Raw genomic sequence first — 16280 nt, 5'->3', positions numbered from 1 at the left:
GTATAACATGTAGATTAAATGGTAAAGAAGGTATATGGTATGCCATACTTATCTGGGTGAGCTATTGAATATAAAAGTGTGAATGTAATTTTTAAACTATGTGAAGCACTGTTCAGACCACAGCTGGACCTTTGTGTACAGTCCTGGTCACCACATTACAGAAAGAACATAATTGTTCTAGAGAGTACAGAGAGGATTTACAAGAATGATGCCAGACTAGAATATTGCAGTTATGAGGAAAGGTTGGATAGGCTAGGGTTGTTTACCTTAGAATAGAGGAGGCTGAGAGTTGAATTAATTGAGGTGTTTAAAATATTGAGGGATTTGGGTAGAGTGAACAGGGAAGACCAGTTTCTTCTAGCAGAGGGGTCACTTATCAGAGAGGTACAGATTTAAAGTAATCAGTAGAAATATTAGAGGGCTCAAGGAATATCATTTTCACACAGAGGGTGGAGAGTATTTGGAATTTACTGACCAGTTGAGTCAAAAACCCTAAATTCCTATAAAAGGAATCTGGTTCTACATCTGGAACACTGTAATATAGAAAGCTCTGGGCCAGGTACAGGGAACTGGGGTTAGCATGGATGGCTAGTTTATTCAACTGGTACAGACACATTGGATTGAATGATCTCTTTCTGTGCTCTAACTTTTCAATGGTTCTGTGGTTCTTTTTGCATCTTTCACAGTATGTGCATTGGAAGTGAGGATAGGTTAGGCTCACTGTGATGTCTTGCATCATTAGAATGCCTGCTGTCCCTCACTGTCCTAATAACACCAAAGAGTATCCATTGCCTGGCAACTTCATCCTAACTGAGGCAATCAATACTTTCTGGAGGAAATGAGTGGTGAGAAAAACATAAGGGTATTAGGAAAGTGTAGGGGAACAGTACTAAGTGGAAAGATCTTTCAGGAATCCAAGCCAGGCAAACTGAGCCAAATAATTTCCCGTGTCCCTTAAAATTCTCTAATTCTAAAAAAGGAAAAGAAAATGATACAGTGAAATTCTCAATTTGCAATATTAATACTTTGCTGGTATCTCACACTACACAGGTACTGTTACACAGGAAATGGCTGATATAAAGTTACACAAAATTTGTAATTGCTACCTTATCTTACAACTAATAGACAATTCGCACTTGCTTTCTTACAAAACAAACTGCGTAGCTCACTCATGTATCACTATGTGGTTCATTTTTGAATATATAATTTATCACACATACTGACACTCAGCTTGATTCATCTATACTGCAAGCTGCACACTTGCTATTTTCCGTATTTATGACCAGATTGATAAAAAAGAAAACAGCAGACACCAGCGAGTTTTGACACAGCCAAAAAGTATGGAAAATGTCTAGTTCCATTTTCAAAGCTTCAGTTTAGAGCTTCCAGAGTTTTGGCTTGTAACAATATTTCACACTTCATGATATTTCTACAATTCTCCTTGGAGGCTAAATAACATTTCAAAAGAAAATAAAAAAAACTAGATACTCAGGCAAGAATTTTAGTCATGCATTTGAATCACTGAAGATTGCAGCTGTCAGTTCAGAGCTCAGGAACTATGTAGCTTTATGTCAGCAAGTTGCACTGCAGGTCTGTGTGACATTTAAACAAAATATGATCAGAATCAAGCTAACGTTTAAGTACTAAGTGAATCAAAGAACTGCAGATGCTGGAGATCAGAAACAAACAAAAACAAAATTGCTGGAGAAACTCAATAGGTCGAGCAGCATCAGAGGAGAGAAAACACAGTTAACATTTTAAGGCCTGTGACCCTTCTTCAGAACTGGATTTGAAACATTAAATCTATTTTCTCCTCACACATGTTGTTAGACCTGCTGAATTTCTCCACCAAACTTTGAGGATTGGCACTAAACATTGATCTGATCTAGAAATACAAATTTGATTTTTAATATAATGTTTAACAGTTGCACAATAATGCTGTTTTTTACATTGATAGACAATGCATATTGCAGAGTCTCCCTTTAAAAAAACATAAATAACAATAAAGTTACTCCAGTCACCTGGAATCACAGATGACAGATGGAGATGCTACTTACTAGGCATCACAAACAATAGATAGACCGATTCCAGGAATAACAGACAACAGGCAAAGATATTGCAGTCACCGGAATCAGATCAGAGATGCTGGTCATCAGGAATCATAGGCAGCAGATAGAGACACTATTCACCAGAAATCACAAACAGATGCTACACTCTCCAGGAATCACAATCAGTTGGGATAGACACATGAAGAATCACAGAGTCTAGGTTAGAGTGGTGCTGGAAAAGCACAGCAGGTCAGGCAGCATCCGAGGAGCAGGAAAATCGATGTTTCGGGCAAAAGCCCTTCATCAGGAATAGAGGCAGGGTGCCTGCAGAGTGGAGAGATAAATGAGAGCGGGGTGGGGAGAAAGTAGCATAGAGTACAATAGGTGAATGGGGGTGGGGATGAAGGTGATAGGTCAGAGAGGAGAGTGAAGTGGATAGGTGGAAAGGAAGATAGGCCGGTAGGCCAGGTCATGGGGACAGTGCTGAGCTGGAAGGTTGGAACTGGGGTGAGGTGGAGGGAGGGGAAATGAGGAAGCTGGTGAAGTCCACATTGATGCCCTGGGGTTGAAGTGTTCCGAGGCGGAAGATGAGGCGTTCTTCCTCCAGGCATCGGGTAGTGAGGCAACAGCGGTGGAGGAGGCCCACACCTGCATGTCCTCGGCAGAGTGGGAGGGAGAGTTGAAATGTTGGACCATGGGGCGGTGGGGTTGATTGGTGTGGGTGTCCCAGAGATGTTCCCTAAAGCGCTCTGCTAGGAGGCGTTCAGTCTCTCCCCAATGTAGAGGAGACTGCATCGGGAGCAACGGATGCAATAAATGATATTGGTGGAGTGCAGGTGAAACTTCAATGGATATGGAAAGCTCCTTTGGGGCCTTGGATGGAGGTGAGGGAGGAGGTGTGGGTGCAAGCTTTACAATTCCTGTGGTGGCAGGGGAGGGTGCAAGGAAGGGAGGGGGGTGAAGAATCACAGACAGCAGTTAGAGATACTGTAGTCACCAGACAGTTTTGGTTCACAGAACAAGAACCACAAATAAGATATTTGTTCTTCATCACTTGTGTCTTTAATCTACTTGCAGGACCATGCTGACATTGAGTGGAAGTTTGCCAGAACAAAGCTTTGGATGAGTTACTTTGATGAAGGTGCAACTCTTCCACCACCTTTCAACATCATCCCCAGCCCAAAATCTGTTTGGTACCTCTGTAAATGGCTACACATGCACATCTGTCCAAGCAGAGATTCAGAGAACGAGCAAAAGCGTGAGAATCTCAGAGAATTTACAGTAAGAAAGCTCATCTTTATACAATTTCATATGAAAATTACATTAACAAACAATTCATTTTTTCCCCTTTTCTCTCATTTCTATGCAAAAATATGCATTTCTATGTCACAACAGTATGCTAGAGCTGTTATGTTTTAAAGTCAATATAAAATCAGAAAGAATGAGAAATGAAATTTGAAAAGTTTACATTTCATAGAATTCCTACAGTGCAGAAGAGACCATTTCATCCATCGAGTCTGCACCAACCCTCCAAGGACATCTCACCCAGACCTGCCCTTCCCCGCCCACCCTGTGCCATATTCCCACAGATACCCAAGGCTGGATTCGTAGTGCTAACCACTGTGCCACCATACTACTCACTAAGATATTTCAGTTCAGTAATAAACCAAGGTTGGGATCTGTTTACCTATAATTCATCTGCTGCCACACATGACTAAATAGTTACACTAGAATTCATTGACAAGCAAACATTAAATATTGGGCTTGTTTCAACAATCCAGCAACAGTACTGAAGACTTGTGCTCCAGAACTTGCCGCACCTTTGCCAAGCTGTTCCAGTACAGCTACACAGCCAATTACTGCCCCATCAGTCTACTAAATTTTAACAGTAAAGTGATGGAAAGGGTCATCAACAGTGCTCTCATGCAGCATCTGCTCAGCATTAACCTGCTTGGTGATGTCTGGTTTGGGTTTCACTAGGACCACTCAGCTCCTGACCTCATTATAGTCTTGGTTCAAACACAACCAAAAGAACTGAATTCCAGAGGTGAGGTGAGAGTGATAGCCCTGGACATCAAGTATGCATTTGACTGAGTGAGGTGTCAAGGAGTCCTATCTAAAGTGGCGGCAATGGGAATTGTGGGGGGGAGGGGGGGGTTATTTTCTGCAGCTTGGAGTCATACCAAGCATATAGGAAGATGGTTGTGGTTGTTGAAGGTCAGTCATCTCAGCTCCAGGACATCTCTACAGGAGTTCCTCATGGTAGTGTCTTAGGCCAAACCATCTTCAGCTATTCCATCGTTGACCTTCCCTCCATCATAACGTCAGAAGTGGGAATGTTTGCGACGATTGCACAATATTCAGTACCATTCACAACTCCTCAGATACTGAAATAGTCTATATTCAAATGCATCAAGATCTGGACGATATCCAGACCTGGGCTGAAAAGTGGCAAATAATATTTGTGTCACACAAATGCCAAGCAATCACTATCTCCAAGAGCTGGAAATGTGTTGCTGGAAAAGCGCAGCAGGTCAGGCAGCATCCAGGGAACAGGAGAATCGACGTTTCGGGCATAAGCCCTTCTTCAGGAATGGGGAAAGTTTGTCCAGCTCAACATTTCAATTCCCCCTCCCACTCCACCAAGGATATGCAGGTCTTTGGACTCCTCCATCGTCAGACCACAACAAAACAACGGTTGGAGGAAGAACGCCTCATCTTCCGGCTAGGAACCCTCCAACCACAAGGGATGAACTCGGATTTCACCAGTTTCCTCATTTCCCCTCCCCCCACCCTGTCTCAGTCAAATCCATCAAATTCAGCACCGCCTTCCTAACCTGAGATCTTCTTCCCGACCTCTCCGCCCCCACCCCAGTCTGACCTATCACCCTCACCTTGACCTCTTTCCACCTATCACATTTCCGACGCCCCTCCCCCAAGTCCCTCCTCCCTACCTTTTATCTTAGCCTGCTGGACAAACTTTCCCCATTCCTGAAAAAGGGCTTATGCCCGAAACGTCGATTCTCCTGTTCCCTGGATGCTGCCTGACCTGCGCTTTTCCAGCAACACATTTCCAGCTCTGATCTCCAGCATCTGCAGACCTCACTTTCTCCTCACTATCTCCAAGACACAATCTAACCACCATCCCTTGACAGTCAATGACATTGCCATCATTGAATCCTCCACTATCAACATCTCAGGGTTTACTTTTGACCAGAAAATGAACTGACTCACTACATAAACACAGTGGCTACACATGGTGGTCAGAGGCTAGGAATACTGTATCAAATAACTCACTTCCTGTCTCCCCAAAGCCTGTCCACCATTACAAAGCAAAAGTCAGGAGTGTGAGGGAATATTCCCCACTTGCCTGAACAGGTGCAGCTCCAATAACACTCAAGAAGTTTGACACCATGCAGGAAAAAGCAGCCTGCTTGATTGGCACCACATCCACAAGCATCCACTTCCTCCACCATCAGTGCACAGTAGCAGCAGTGTGTACTATCTACAAGGTGCACTGCAGAAGTTCACCAAAGATCCTCAGACAAGACCTTCCAAGCTCATGACCATTTCCATCTAGAAGGACAAGGGCAGAATATACATGCAAGTTGCCCTTTAAGCCACTCACAGCCCGACTTAAAAATATATCGCCGTTCCTTCACTGTCTCTGCGTCAAATTTCTGCAATCTCCTCTTTAAGGGCATTGTCGATCAACCTACAACATGTGGACTGCAGCGGTTCAAGAAGGCAGCTCACCGCTACCTTCTCAAGTACAACGAGGAACTGGAAATAATGCTGGCCAAGTAGCAATTGCAACATCACATGAATGAACAACAAAAAATAGCTTTCTATCCTATATTTTCTGATACAGAGGATACTCCAGCTTTGTTTTTTAATGTAACCCCAAGTGTAAAATATTAGCAATGCTTAGCACTCGCCAATCACCATCTCCCCAGTTCAATCAAAAAAGCAAGAAGGGCATATTTTCTAAGTAAATGATGATGGAACATAGCATTTTCCACCAGAAAAGGACATCTAGGAATAGGGAATTTGAAGCACATAATTTTACATCCAAGTTTATTCCAGAGCATCTCAGCAGGACTTTCCTCCTCTAATGGGAGGAGGGGAGTATGGAACTTGATTTGCTGCCTCCAGCAGGCCTATGGAATTGGCAACGGAAGACTACCCACCCACAAGCAATGAGTAGTCAGTTAGTGGTTGACTAGAAAATTCTAGATCTTTGCAAAACATCAGAAAGTAGGTCAGCTAGCTACTGTCATCCCCCACCCTAGCAGCAGAGTAGGGGGCCAGTGCTCCAAACAAGCATTTTAACCTCCCCTCCCCCCCGACCCCTGCTAGCTGCCTAGTCACAGCTGCAGCCAGAAGCTGGTCTATGAAGGCTTGAATCTGTCACAGCTAGTTGCTTCAAAACTTGTATGATTTTCTAAAGTGGAGGCACATGAGGCATCACTTACGTCCTCTTACCTGAACTGTAAGTTGCTGTTCCTTTCTTGTTGGAAGGCATCCCATTGGTCCTCCTGCTTTGACAGAGCCATTTGCTATCCCCAATTGGGATCACCAGCCTTTCTTCGACCACTCATTGGCCAATCCAGAGAAATTCTCTGCCAGACTGTTTCCCACACAATGCAGCGTTGTGACCTCCATTTGACTCCAACATCAGGGTTAAGATTCAAAAGGCAAAGACTTGTATTCCATTTCTCAAAATTTAGGGCTGAACTCTGCATTATTGCATTTTAGATTAGATTAGATTACTTACAGAGTGGAAACAGGCCCTTCGGCCCAACAAGTCCACACCGACCCGCCGAAGCGCAACCCACCCAGATCCATTCCCCTACATTTATCCCTCCACCTGACATTATGGGCAATTTAGCATGGCCAATTCACCTAACCTGCACATTTTTGGACTGTGGAAGGAAACCGGAGCACCCGGAGGAAACCCACGCAGACACGGGGAGAATGTGCATCCACCACACAGTCAGTCGCCTGCGGCGGGAATTGAATCCGTGTCTCTGGCGCTGTGAGGCAGCAGTGCTATCATTTTATTCTGATAAAGGAGAATGCAGAAATATGCTGGTGAAATCTCAATTCTAGCCATTGAGATGTATCACTACTGAAAATTCTACATTTCTGCTGCATGTTATGACCAACTGGGGTAACACATTATAAATCAAGCCTCACTACTCCTAGAGTCATAGCAAATATTAACTTTTTTTTTAAAGTGCTCACAGTACCTTATTTTATCTGACTTTCAGACCAAAGTTGACAGAAAGCACAAAGTTAAAAATAATACAACACCAGGTTGGACTATATGAAAGAAAGCACAGACCAGGCCTCTATACTAAAGGAGAATAATTACTTATTACAAGTAGCTACAAGTAAACAGATATAAACCAGTGGAATAAAACACTACTATCTAAAATTGTACTAAAACTGTAATACATTCTATCTTTATATGCACACACATACAGAAAGACAAACAGACAAACTTATAGGAAAAATAGATATTGGCAGAGGTAAAAAGAACTGGAAAGTCAGTTCAGTAGTCTTTGCTTCCTGATCCCGATATTGTTGATGATCTTTCTTCAGTTGTTGCTCAGTTGTATTTCTCCAGAAGCTTCTACTAGGTTGTAAGAAATACAGAGTGAAAGATTCACTTGGAAAATATCTCTGATCAATCATTTCAAAAATCACAATTCACAGCAACAGCTGGAGAAAAGGTAACTGGTTTTCTTCAAGTTTAACCCCTTCTTACTGCAGAGAGCAGGCAGCTTCTGCTGTGTAGCATAACAGCATAGACTTCAGTTTATTTTTTCTCTGTGTGTGTCTGTGTCTCTGTAACTTATTTTCAGTTCCAACCTGCTCACATGGCTGTGAACCAATCAGCTTCACATGTAAACAATTCCTGATTGCCTGCACATTGCAGGAACCCACAGCCACAAAAAAAAGTGTTCACATAAGGTACCAAATTCACCAAATTAAGATGCAACCATCTTAATAAATTGGTGCTTTTAAAAACAGGTCTTTCTCCTCACAGTCCACTGTTTTTAAAGACACAAAAATAACAAGACACAGCTCTCATACTTTTGTGACATACTGGCAGAGACTTAAAAGAAAATCCTCAGCTCCTTTGATGTCTGAATGCTTAATTGTACGGCCATTTTGGGTGGAAAGTATGCAGAGAATGTGACTCCAATATCAATCACCAGCTTTGCTGATGACAATGTGGGAATGAGAATTGGCCTCTGACACGAGTAAAACACAACAACATTTCCAATGCTGGTTGCAGTGTTCACTGATTGCAAAGCGTGTACAAGTAGACATCAAGTAAGGACGGGATCCTCTCAAATAAATGGCCATATAACATGTCTGGGCTCACCAATGAAGCAGAACCATATCATTAAGCCACCAAAGCTTTCGGTGTATGTTGAGCCATTGCCCGGCATAAACCTAGAATTAAAAGGGGAGAACATCAAAATAAGCACGGCAAAGCCCACACAAGTGAAGGCATCTGCTCAGCTAATGTTAGTCCAATGTGTCAACTGTAATCTTCCGCATAAAATTAATGAACAGAAAACTTCACATTGGAACGCAATAAGATTTTAAAAATGCATAAATAATATAGAGCAGGCAGTGGTCAGAGCCTGCCTCTAACAATATCACTGTGTAGACCTTCCTACTGCTTAGGTGGCTGGAGCCAGCTTGACACAAGATGAAATGCACCTCAAAGAGAATTTAATTTCCTCTTCCTGAGCAGATATAGACGCAAGGGTCGAAATTTAGATGGTCAGCACACCATCCCATTTCTCCCAGTCAGTTCTGCTATATGGTGCCAAAGGCATCTGAAACATGCAATGGCTTCCATGACTTTATACTATTTGGGATACTTCAACATTCATGGCATGTTCATCCAACTCTAATGGCCTACTGGAATCACTGTTTGATATATTCCATGAAACCGGGTGAAGTAGAAGCCTCTTTACTCAGACTGGATATGGCAATCTATTCATAACTCTGCAATTTCAATGCTTCAGAGCTGAAAAAGAGCTGGAGTAAACCTTCCCATTGCCATTTTCCCCATACACTTCCGTGGCAGCATTGTACCACATAATCATTAGCGGCTTACCATTTTACTTTGGAAAGTATCTGGGGTTTCTCAGTTGACAGGAGTTTTGTTGACACTTGTGTTGCATTGAGAAAATACTTAGCCTTGTTAATTCCAATCTGCTTATTTTTGAATTTTAGCTGTGCTATCAATGACATGTGTGCACCTGCAGTGACAATGCCCACTGTTGTGTTTTGTCAATAATTTACGGAATTCTGAAATCAATTTTCTTCTTTCAGGAACGGCATGCAGATGACCTGATCCAAAATCAACACTACCAGGTTTGCTGACCAGTCAGTATTACAGAGAAATCACATAAAATCAATCATAATTACAAATCCCACCAAGAGTTGAAATTCGTCTCCAAAACCATTTTGGTTTTCATTTTTGACCTTCATTTTTAACCATGTGCTTCTGATCGTCACTCTGTTTCTCTTTATTTTACGGCTATCATTACAATCAGTGTTTATCTGAACTTTCTCATTCCTCTCGTGTATTAAATACACCAATCTATATGTTTTTCATTCACTGAGCTTAAATCAAGGCTCTTCATTAAACTATGTCATTTGCCATTGTCAGAAACGACGTGCTAAGACACACTCCCAATGGCCATATCGTTTTAGGCTAAATTTTTAGATAATGGTCATGTGAAACCCAGCACTTGTCCATATTCTGCTATTCTTTATACTGGTATCATTTTTATGACTCCAGATAAAGCACACAAAAATCGACTCGAATACGCAATTGTAGCCATATTGTTATTAGAGGGGCAGAATTCTTAAAAAGGACAAGCTCATTTTCAAATATACTGTGTGAACAAAAAAAAATTTCATTATTGAAAAATTATTGGGGTCCAATAATTACCATTATAAATCATTGTTGCGTCTTCTCCGTTGCTGCTTTGACCTTGTTAGAATAATGTTCAAATTATTAATGTCCAAATATGTTACAACCAAACCTTCCATCTAGAGAGACAGTATCCCACTATTGTTTCCACTTGTTCCTTAAATATTTTAGGCTGATCATCTCCACCTTTCTATTTAATATTTGCTGCTCTGCCCAGAAATAGCTCTGATTTTTTTTTTTACTGATTGTTTCCTGCTCTCCTATTTTAATTTAAATTACCATAGTAATCAGCGGTAAACATTTCCTCATTGCACCTCAATGATTGTCTCGCCCATGCCATATTTTTTCTTTTTTTCCCCTCCTAGAAACCCTGGCAAAAGAGATCAGCCACCTGTCTTCTCCTTGCACTGTTTACAACACTTTATTCACCTCTGGTTCCTCAGGTATCAAACCTGGACATTATGCTCAATGTGCAGCACTGTATAATTGGACTTAGTGTTACACACCAACTAATAGAGATGGAGTCAATTCTACTGTGACTAATGAAGTATGATAAAAGGGCTGTAATCTGTTCATTGGCCCATGGCAAAAGTACAGTGCAATCATTATCATCACAATGAAACATTTGCAAGTGATGACATTTTCACATGATGATGGTACATTAAATGTCAAGTAGAGTATTTTCACAACACTTAAGTCTCTTCAAACACAGCATGTTTAAACGCTTCATATATAAACAATGCAAGTCAAATTAGTCTTAATAATGAATAAAATTAAATAATGGGCACTGATTTTTTTGTATTGTTCCTTTTCATTTGGCAGGAAGTCATTAAAAATTTAGTGAAAAGATATGTTGCGGCTATGATCAGAAGTGCCAAAACTGATGAAGGACTTACAGAAGAGAACTTTAAGGTAAACATGGCACTTGCTTCAATGGGTTTAACCTTTTGGTAATATTTTGAAAGTGGATTTCAAGCCTTCAAATTTTTAAGCAGTTTCTTATCCTATGATGTTCTACTCAGATTTTAATAGAGTTAACCAAAGTGGTACTTTCTGCTTGCTCAATTGTAAGGAATTATTCCAACCATCAGAACTGACTACTGAGGGAAATATTGCTGCCAGCATTGTGTAGGCAATCCCTAATTTAAATGGACAGATTCCAGGACACTAAATACCTCAGTACTTTGCAGCACCATTATTGAATGAAGGAGCCCTGTCATCTGAAGCAATAGTGTTATTCCATTTCATCGCAGTTTACCCTAATACCATTAAAAAAAGCACCATTTGCCGATCTATAGGGAAAGAATAGGACTAGACAGATAACATCTTCAGAGTACAATCACAGGCATTAAAAGGTGAATGCCTTCCCTCTGTACTTCATTTTTCTATGAATTTCTAAACGAAAAATGTTTAAAGAAAACTCAGACTGTGGTTCACGTACAAAATTTTGAACTAAGTGTAGTACAAACATATGTAGTGCCCTGATGTGAGACATGACAGTGAATTGATGATGGGAGACTAGAAGCAGTCGAGGTATTCAAATATATAGATTTTAAATGTTGTCATCAGGCACTTTCCATACAGAAACTTTTAAATATTGAGTACTGCTGAAAAAAGACACATTTAGTCAAAGCTTTTTTTGCCTTGCAGTCATCAGGGCATCTCACAAGAACATAAATTCAAGGGTCGAGTGTGTGGTGCTGGAAAAGCACAGCAGGTCAGGCAGCACCTTTTAAAATCCCTTAGCCTTTTAGGAAATGAGATAGACTGGGCACTTTTGAGGATGAAAAGTGACCACAATTCTTGATCAGTAAGAGGATGAAAGGAGAATTGAGTGGAGAAACATATCAGCGCAGACTCAGTGGGCTGAACGGCCTAATTCTGCTCCTATATCTACTTAGGCCATTCATGGGTTTGTGCAGTGTATCTCAAGAAATAATCTAGTAGGTGTTCCTAAAGGTTTGGGTGATGTAGCTGTTGTAATCGCCACTAGTGGGGTATGCCACTAACAGGATGCCGCTATAAAGCTAAAATGATATTCTTCCTATTACAGAAATGAGTAATGTTGGATATGAATTTCAGTGCCAATGTGATATCAGGTATGTAGGTCATATATCTAAAAGATGGCAGATTGTAAAAAAACGTCCTTTGGCTCTTCACAACAAGCAAGGTACTGGCTGTACTCAAGCAGATTCTTCACAAAACCTGCAACACAATGTCTAATATTGTCATAACAAGATGTGATTCTGCAACTGGACCACATTTTCTGGATAATCTTGAACATGCGCAGAATTATGCTGATACTCAATATAGGGTAGTTAGTCAATATTGGTATGATGCACTTGTGTGCACGAGTAACTATATATATATTGATACACAACACTCTGTCCCATATAGACAGAAAATACAAACTAAACTGGTTTCAGCTCAGCAAAATACATGATAGCTATTCATTCGTTCCTATCACAGGGTATTATCCAACCAATCAATCCACCTGGTTTCCATTTAAACAAAACCTGTCTGTTAACTGTCTATCAGCATTAGTTGGCATATTCTCTCGCGTTGACGCTCCAACCAGTCACCACTGACCATTTATGCTCTATAAATGTTGGCTTTTCCTTTGCATTGGCAGGCTTGCAAAGTGTCTTGATGGTGTAAGATGAAAGACTCAGAAAAAGTTTCTTTTTTCAGCGATACTCAAATTTTGTACTACCAACTAATATATAATAATTAATTATGACTGACTGCATATACATTGCTGGTAATAAAATAAGCTAGGGTCCTTGTGGTGAAATGATAGTGTTCTTACCCATGACATGTGGCCTAAGTTCAAGTCCTACTTGCTCCAGAAGGGTGTTATAACAAATCTGAACAGGTTCATTAGGAAAATACCCAATAAAATTGTTGGAAATCTGAACCCTGGTAAAAAAGTTCCTCAACATATTTTTGTGCTTTGAGGAAACATCATGCCAAATTTGAGAGATTTCAGGTGAGGACCTTAATGTTTCAATGCCATGTAACATTAGATTATGATTCGGAGATGCCGGTGTTGGACTGGGGTGTACAAAATTAAAAATCACACAACACCAGGTTATAGTCCAACAGGTTTAATTGGAAGCACACTAGCTTTCGGAGCGACGCTCCTTCATCAGCTGATGAAGGAGCGTCGCTCCGAAAGCTAGTGTGCTTCCAATTAAACCTGTTGGACTATAACCTGGTGTTATGTGATTTTTAACATTAGATTAGATTACTTACTGTGTGGAAACAGGTCCTTCGGCCCATCAAGTCCACACCGACCCTCCGAAGAGCAACCCACCCAGATCCATTCCCCTACACCTAACACTACAATTTAGCATGGCCAATTCACCTGACCTGCACATCTTTGTGACTGTGGGAGGAAACCAGAGCACCTGGAGGAAACCCACGCAGACACGGGGAGAATGTACAAACTCCACAGAGAGAGTTGCCTAAGGCGGGAATTGAACTCAGGTCTCTGGCACTGTGAGGCAGCAGTGCTAATCACTGTGCCACTGTGCCACCGTGCCGCCCATAGCATTACAGACTCCTAAAATGTACTGGTGATTATATTTCATACAAGCCATACAGACCAGAAAGTTGCAGGCTCCCAAGATTAAACTTAGCTAGTTGGTTTTGAATCAACCCATTTTTCTCTTTCTGATTTACATTATGTGCCTTGGGTAGGACAATCAAGTTTCAAAATACAAACATGATAGGTGGGCAGACAGCACATTGCAAGGGAAGATTATTTCAGCTCTCCAGCTGATCAGGAAAATGAGCCTTGTAGATCCCAGCTGCATACTTTAAAAAAAAGGTATATTTCCCCGTTAAGACTTCAAGATTTTTAAGTTGTCAACCCATTCCAAACACAGTTAGAACAGACTGTATTCTAGGTTGAATTGATTCAGCTGCCTATTTTCATTCACTAAATTTGTATATTAACTACTCATGTATGTGTCATTCTAGTCAGACATCTTAAAACATGACCATTTTTGTGTATCTGATAGTCAGACATCTGGATTGTAACAGAATATATTCCTCCTCATTCATAGCCCCCCCCAACTGTTCTCCTTAGTAAACCATTTGTTCCATTTTCAGACATAGTTATAGTTATAGTTTAGTTTGATTAACAACTTAATTTTTCAATGTAATGATAAAGCTAGCAATAGGGATCACAATTGGCTTCATATTTTGGCAGGGCTCTTGTCTAGGGTGTAGTAAAACCTAAATCTACTTCATTTTGCAAAGGGAGCAATTCTAAGGAAGGAAGGAATATCCTTCTGCAGCTGGCCAGTAAACACTGAACGGAAAGAATCAGATTAAAGCAAATTTGACAATAACGCTGGGGACTGAATTTACAAATCATAAGAATTTGAGTCAGACTACGAATGTGGATTTATTTCTTTCACTGCATTAATTGTAGTAACTAGTCAAAGTTTGGCTAACAGTATTTCTGTAATGATGAACATTACAGGTAGCAGGTGAGAAATAACAGGTTATCAGAACGTCTAGGAAAGACAGTGATCACCTCTTTATGACTTAACCGATATAGCTGGCTCTTTCTGGTCTGTATAAATTGCTAACTTGATACTTTTGATAATTTCACTATTAAATCATCAGGTTTGGAGGAAAGAAGAATCTTTTAAATACATCAAATTAAGATAGCTTAAATTTAAATTTAACATATGCAGACCATATGAAATATATTAATATATTTTATTATCATAGGAACTGAAACAAGATATCTCCAGTTTTCGCTATGAAGTTCTTGACCTGTTAGGAAACAGGAAATCATCGCGAAGGACATACTCTACCAGCAGTGATGGGATGCAGATGGGAGATATGGAGGATGATAGTGCTGAAGAAATGAAAAAAATCGTGTCATTCAATTTGGCAGGTGAAAGTAATGACAGAAAGACGTTGAAAATGAACTCTTTCAGTGTTTCAGCTCTTATTAAATCAGTTTCTGGAATTGACCTTAATGAAGAGAAATCCAAAAATAACAGGATGAGTAAGCAATCTTCCTCAGTCAGAAATGGCAATCGATTCCAGAGATATCCAAATTCGAAGAAGGATTCATTTAAAAGACTTGGCCTTTTGTTCAGCAAGATGAATGGGCAACTATCTGAACCAAGCCCAGAGCCAGTGTCAAGCATTTCTGATGGACTACTTCAAGCACAAAATGTGTGGCAGGACTTCAATTATTCCCAAATTTCCAATTCTAACAATATAACAAAGAGTGAGAGCAGCCTTAATGCTGTTGGTCTTAATGAAGTAAACAGAAGAAACAGAATTGATAGCCATTGTTCAGCTAACCATGATTCCTTTAATTGTTCTTCCAATATCAGTACCTCCAATAACAAACTCATTGACTCGTCAAGTGACGTCTATGACTCCTGGGGGGAAGCCTGTGACTTGCTAATGACCAGATGGAACAGTCATCAAGAGGACTATGTAACGACTCAATTATAATACTGTATACCAAGATACCACTTTACCACAACAAACTTTGGGTCATGTTCATGAGGAATTATTTTATAAAATTGAATATATGAGAATGTGTGGCTGTAGGGGTGTTTTCTAAAGAGGAACCACACTTCCTGTAAATTACAACTTGTATTTGTACAGCATCATTAAAGTAATAAAACATCCAAAGGCATTGCACAGGAGTGTTAGGTGAAAAAAAAATGATGCTGAACCATGTAAGGCAATAATAAGTAAGATTGGTCAGAAGAATAAGTGCCTTAAAAAAGGACAAAGAGGTAAAGGAGGAAACATTTAGGAGTAAATTAAAGTTTAGGCCCTTGGCCTTGGAAAGCACAGCTACCGAAGGTAGAACAATTAAAAATTGGGGCTGTTCAATGCAATCAGAATTTGAGGAGCAGATATCTTGGAGTGCTGTGTAGCTGAAGACAGTCACAGATAAAAGGGGACAAGACGACAGACAAGATCAAGTCATTAGATGAAAGTGCGGACTGTAGATGCTGGAGATTAGAGTCGAGAGTGTGGTGCTAGAGCAGGTCAGGCAGCATCCGAGGAGCAGGAGAATCGACTTTGTTGAAAGGCTTTTGCCTGAAACGTCGATTCTCCTGCTCCTCGGATGCTGCCTAACCTGCTGTGCTTTTCCAAGATAAAGTCATTTCTTAATCAGGAACTAATTAAGTCAGCAAGCACACCGATGATGGGTGAATGAGACCTGGTGCAAATAAGGATGTAATAGCAGAGTTTAATACAAGTTTGAAGTA

General features: G+C 40.6%; 1 protein-coding gene across 2 annotated transcripts in view; it reads left to right on the top strand.

Moving 5' to 3' along the window:
* Positions 1 to 16052, top strand: part of LOC122557341 (short transient receptor potential channel 5-like) — a 106149-nt gene extending 90097 nt beyond the window's left edge. For both annotated transcript variants that reach the window (XM_087991946.1, XM_043704946.2), the window contains 4 exons: positions 3126 to 3329; positions 9411 to 9452; positions 10840 to 10929; positions 14764 to 16052. In XM_087991946.1, coding sequence (XP_087848072.1) covers positions 3126 to 3329; positions 9411 to 9452; positions 10840 to 10929; positions 14764 to 15507 — 1080 coding nt within the window. In that variant the 3' untranslated portion in view covers positions 15508 to 16052. The remainder of the gene's footprint in view (positions 1 to 3125; positions 3330 to 9410; positions 9453 to 10839; positions 10930 to 14763) is intronic.
* Positions 16053 to 16280: the final 228 nt, after the last annotated feature.

The sequence above is a fragment of the Chiloscyllium plagiosum genome, unplaced genomic scaffold (genome assembly GCF_037043375.1).
Source record: "Chiloscyllium plagiosum isolate Xiang-an unplaced genomic scaffold, Cpla_swu_hap1 HiC_scaffold_11, whole genome shotgun sequence".
In the NCBI taxonomy this organism is placed as follows: Eukaryota; Metazoa; Chordata; class Chondrichthyes; order Orectolobiformes; family Hemiscylliidae; genus Chiloscyllium; species Chiloscyllium plagiosum.
Note: the sequence above shows the minus strand (reverse complement) of the source record. Positions and strands in the feature narration are given on the sequence as shown.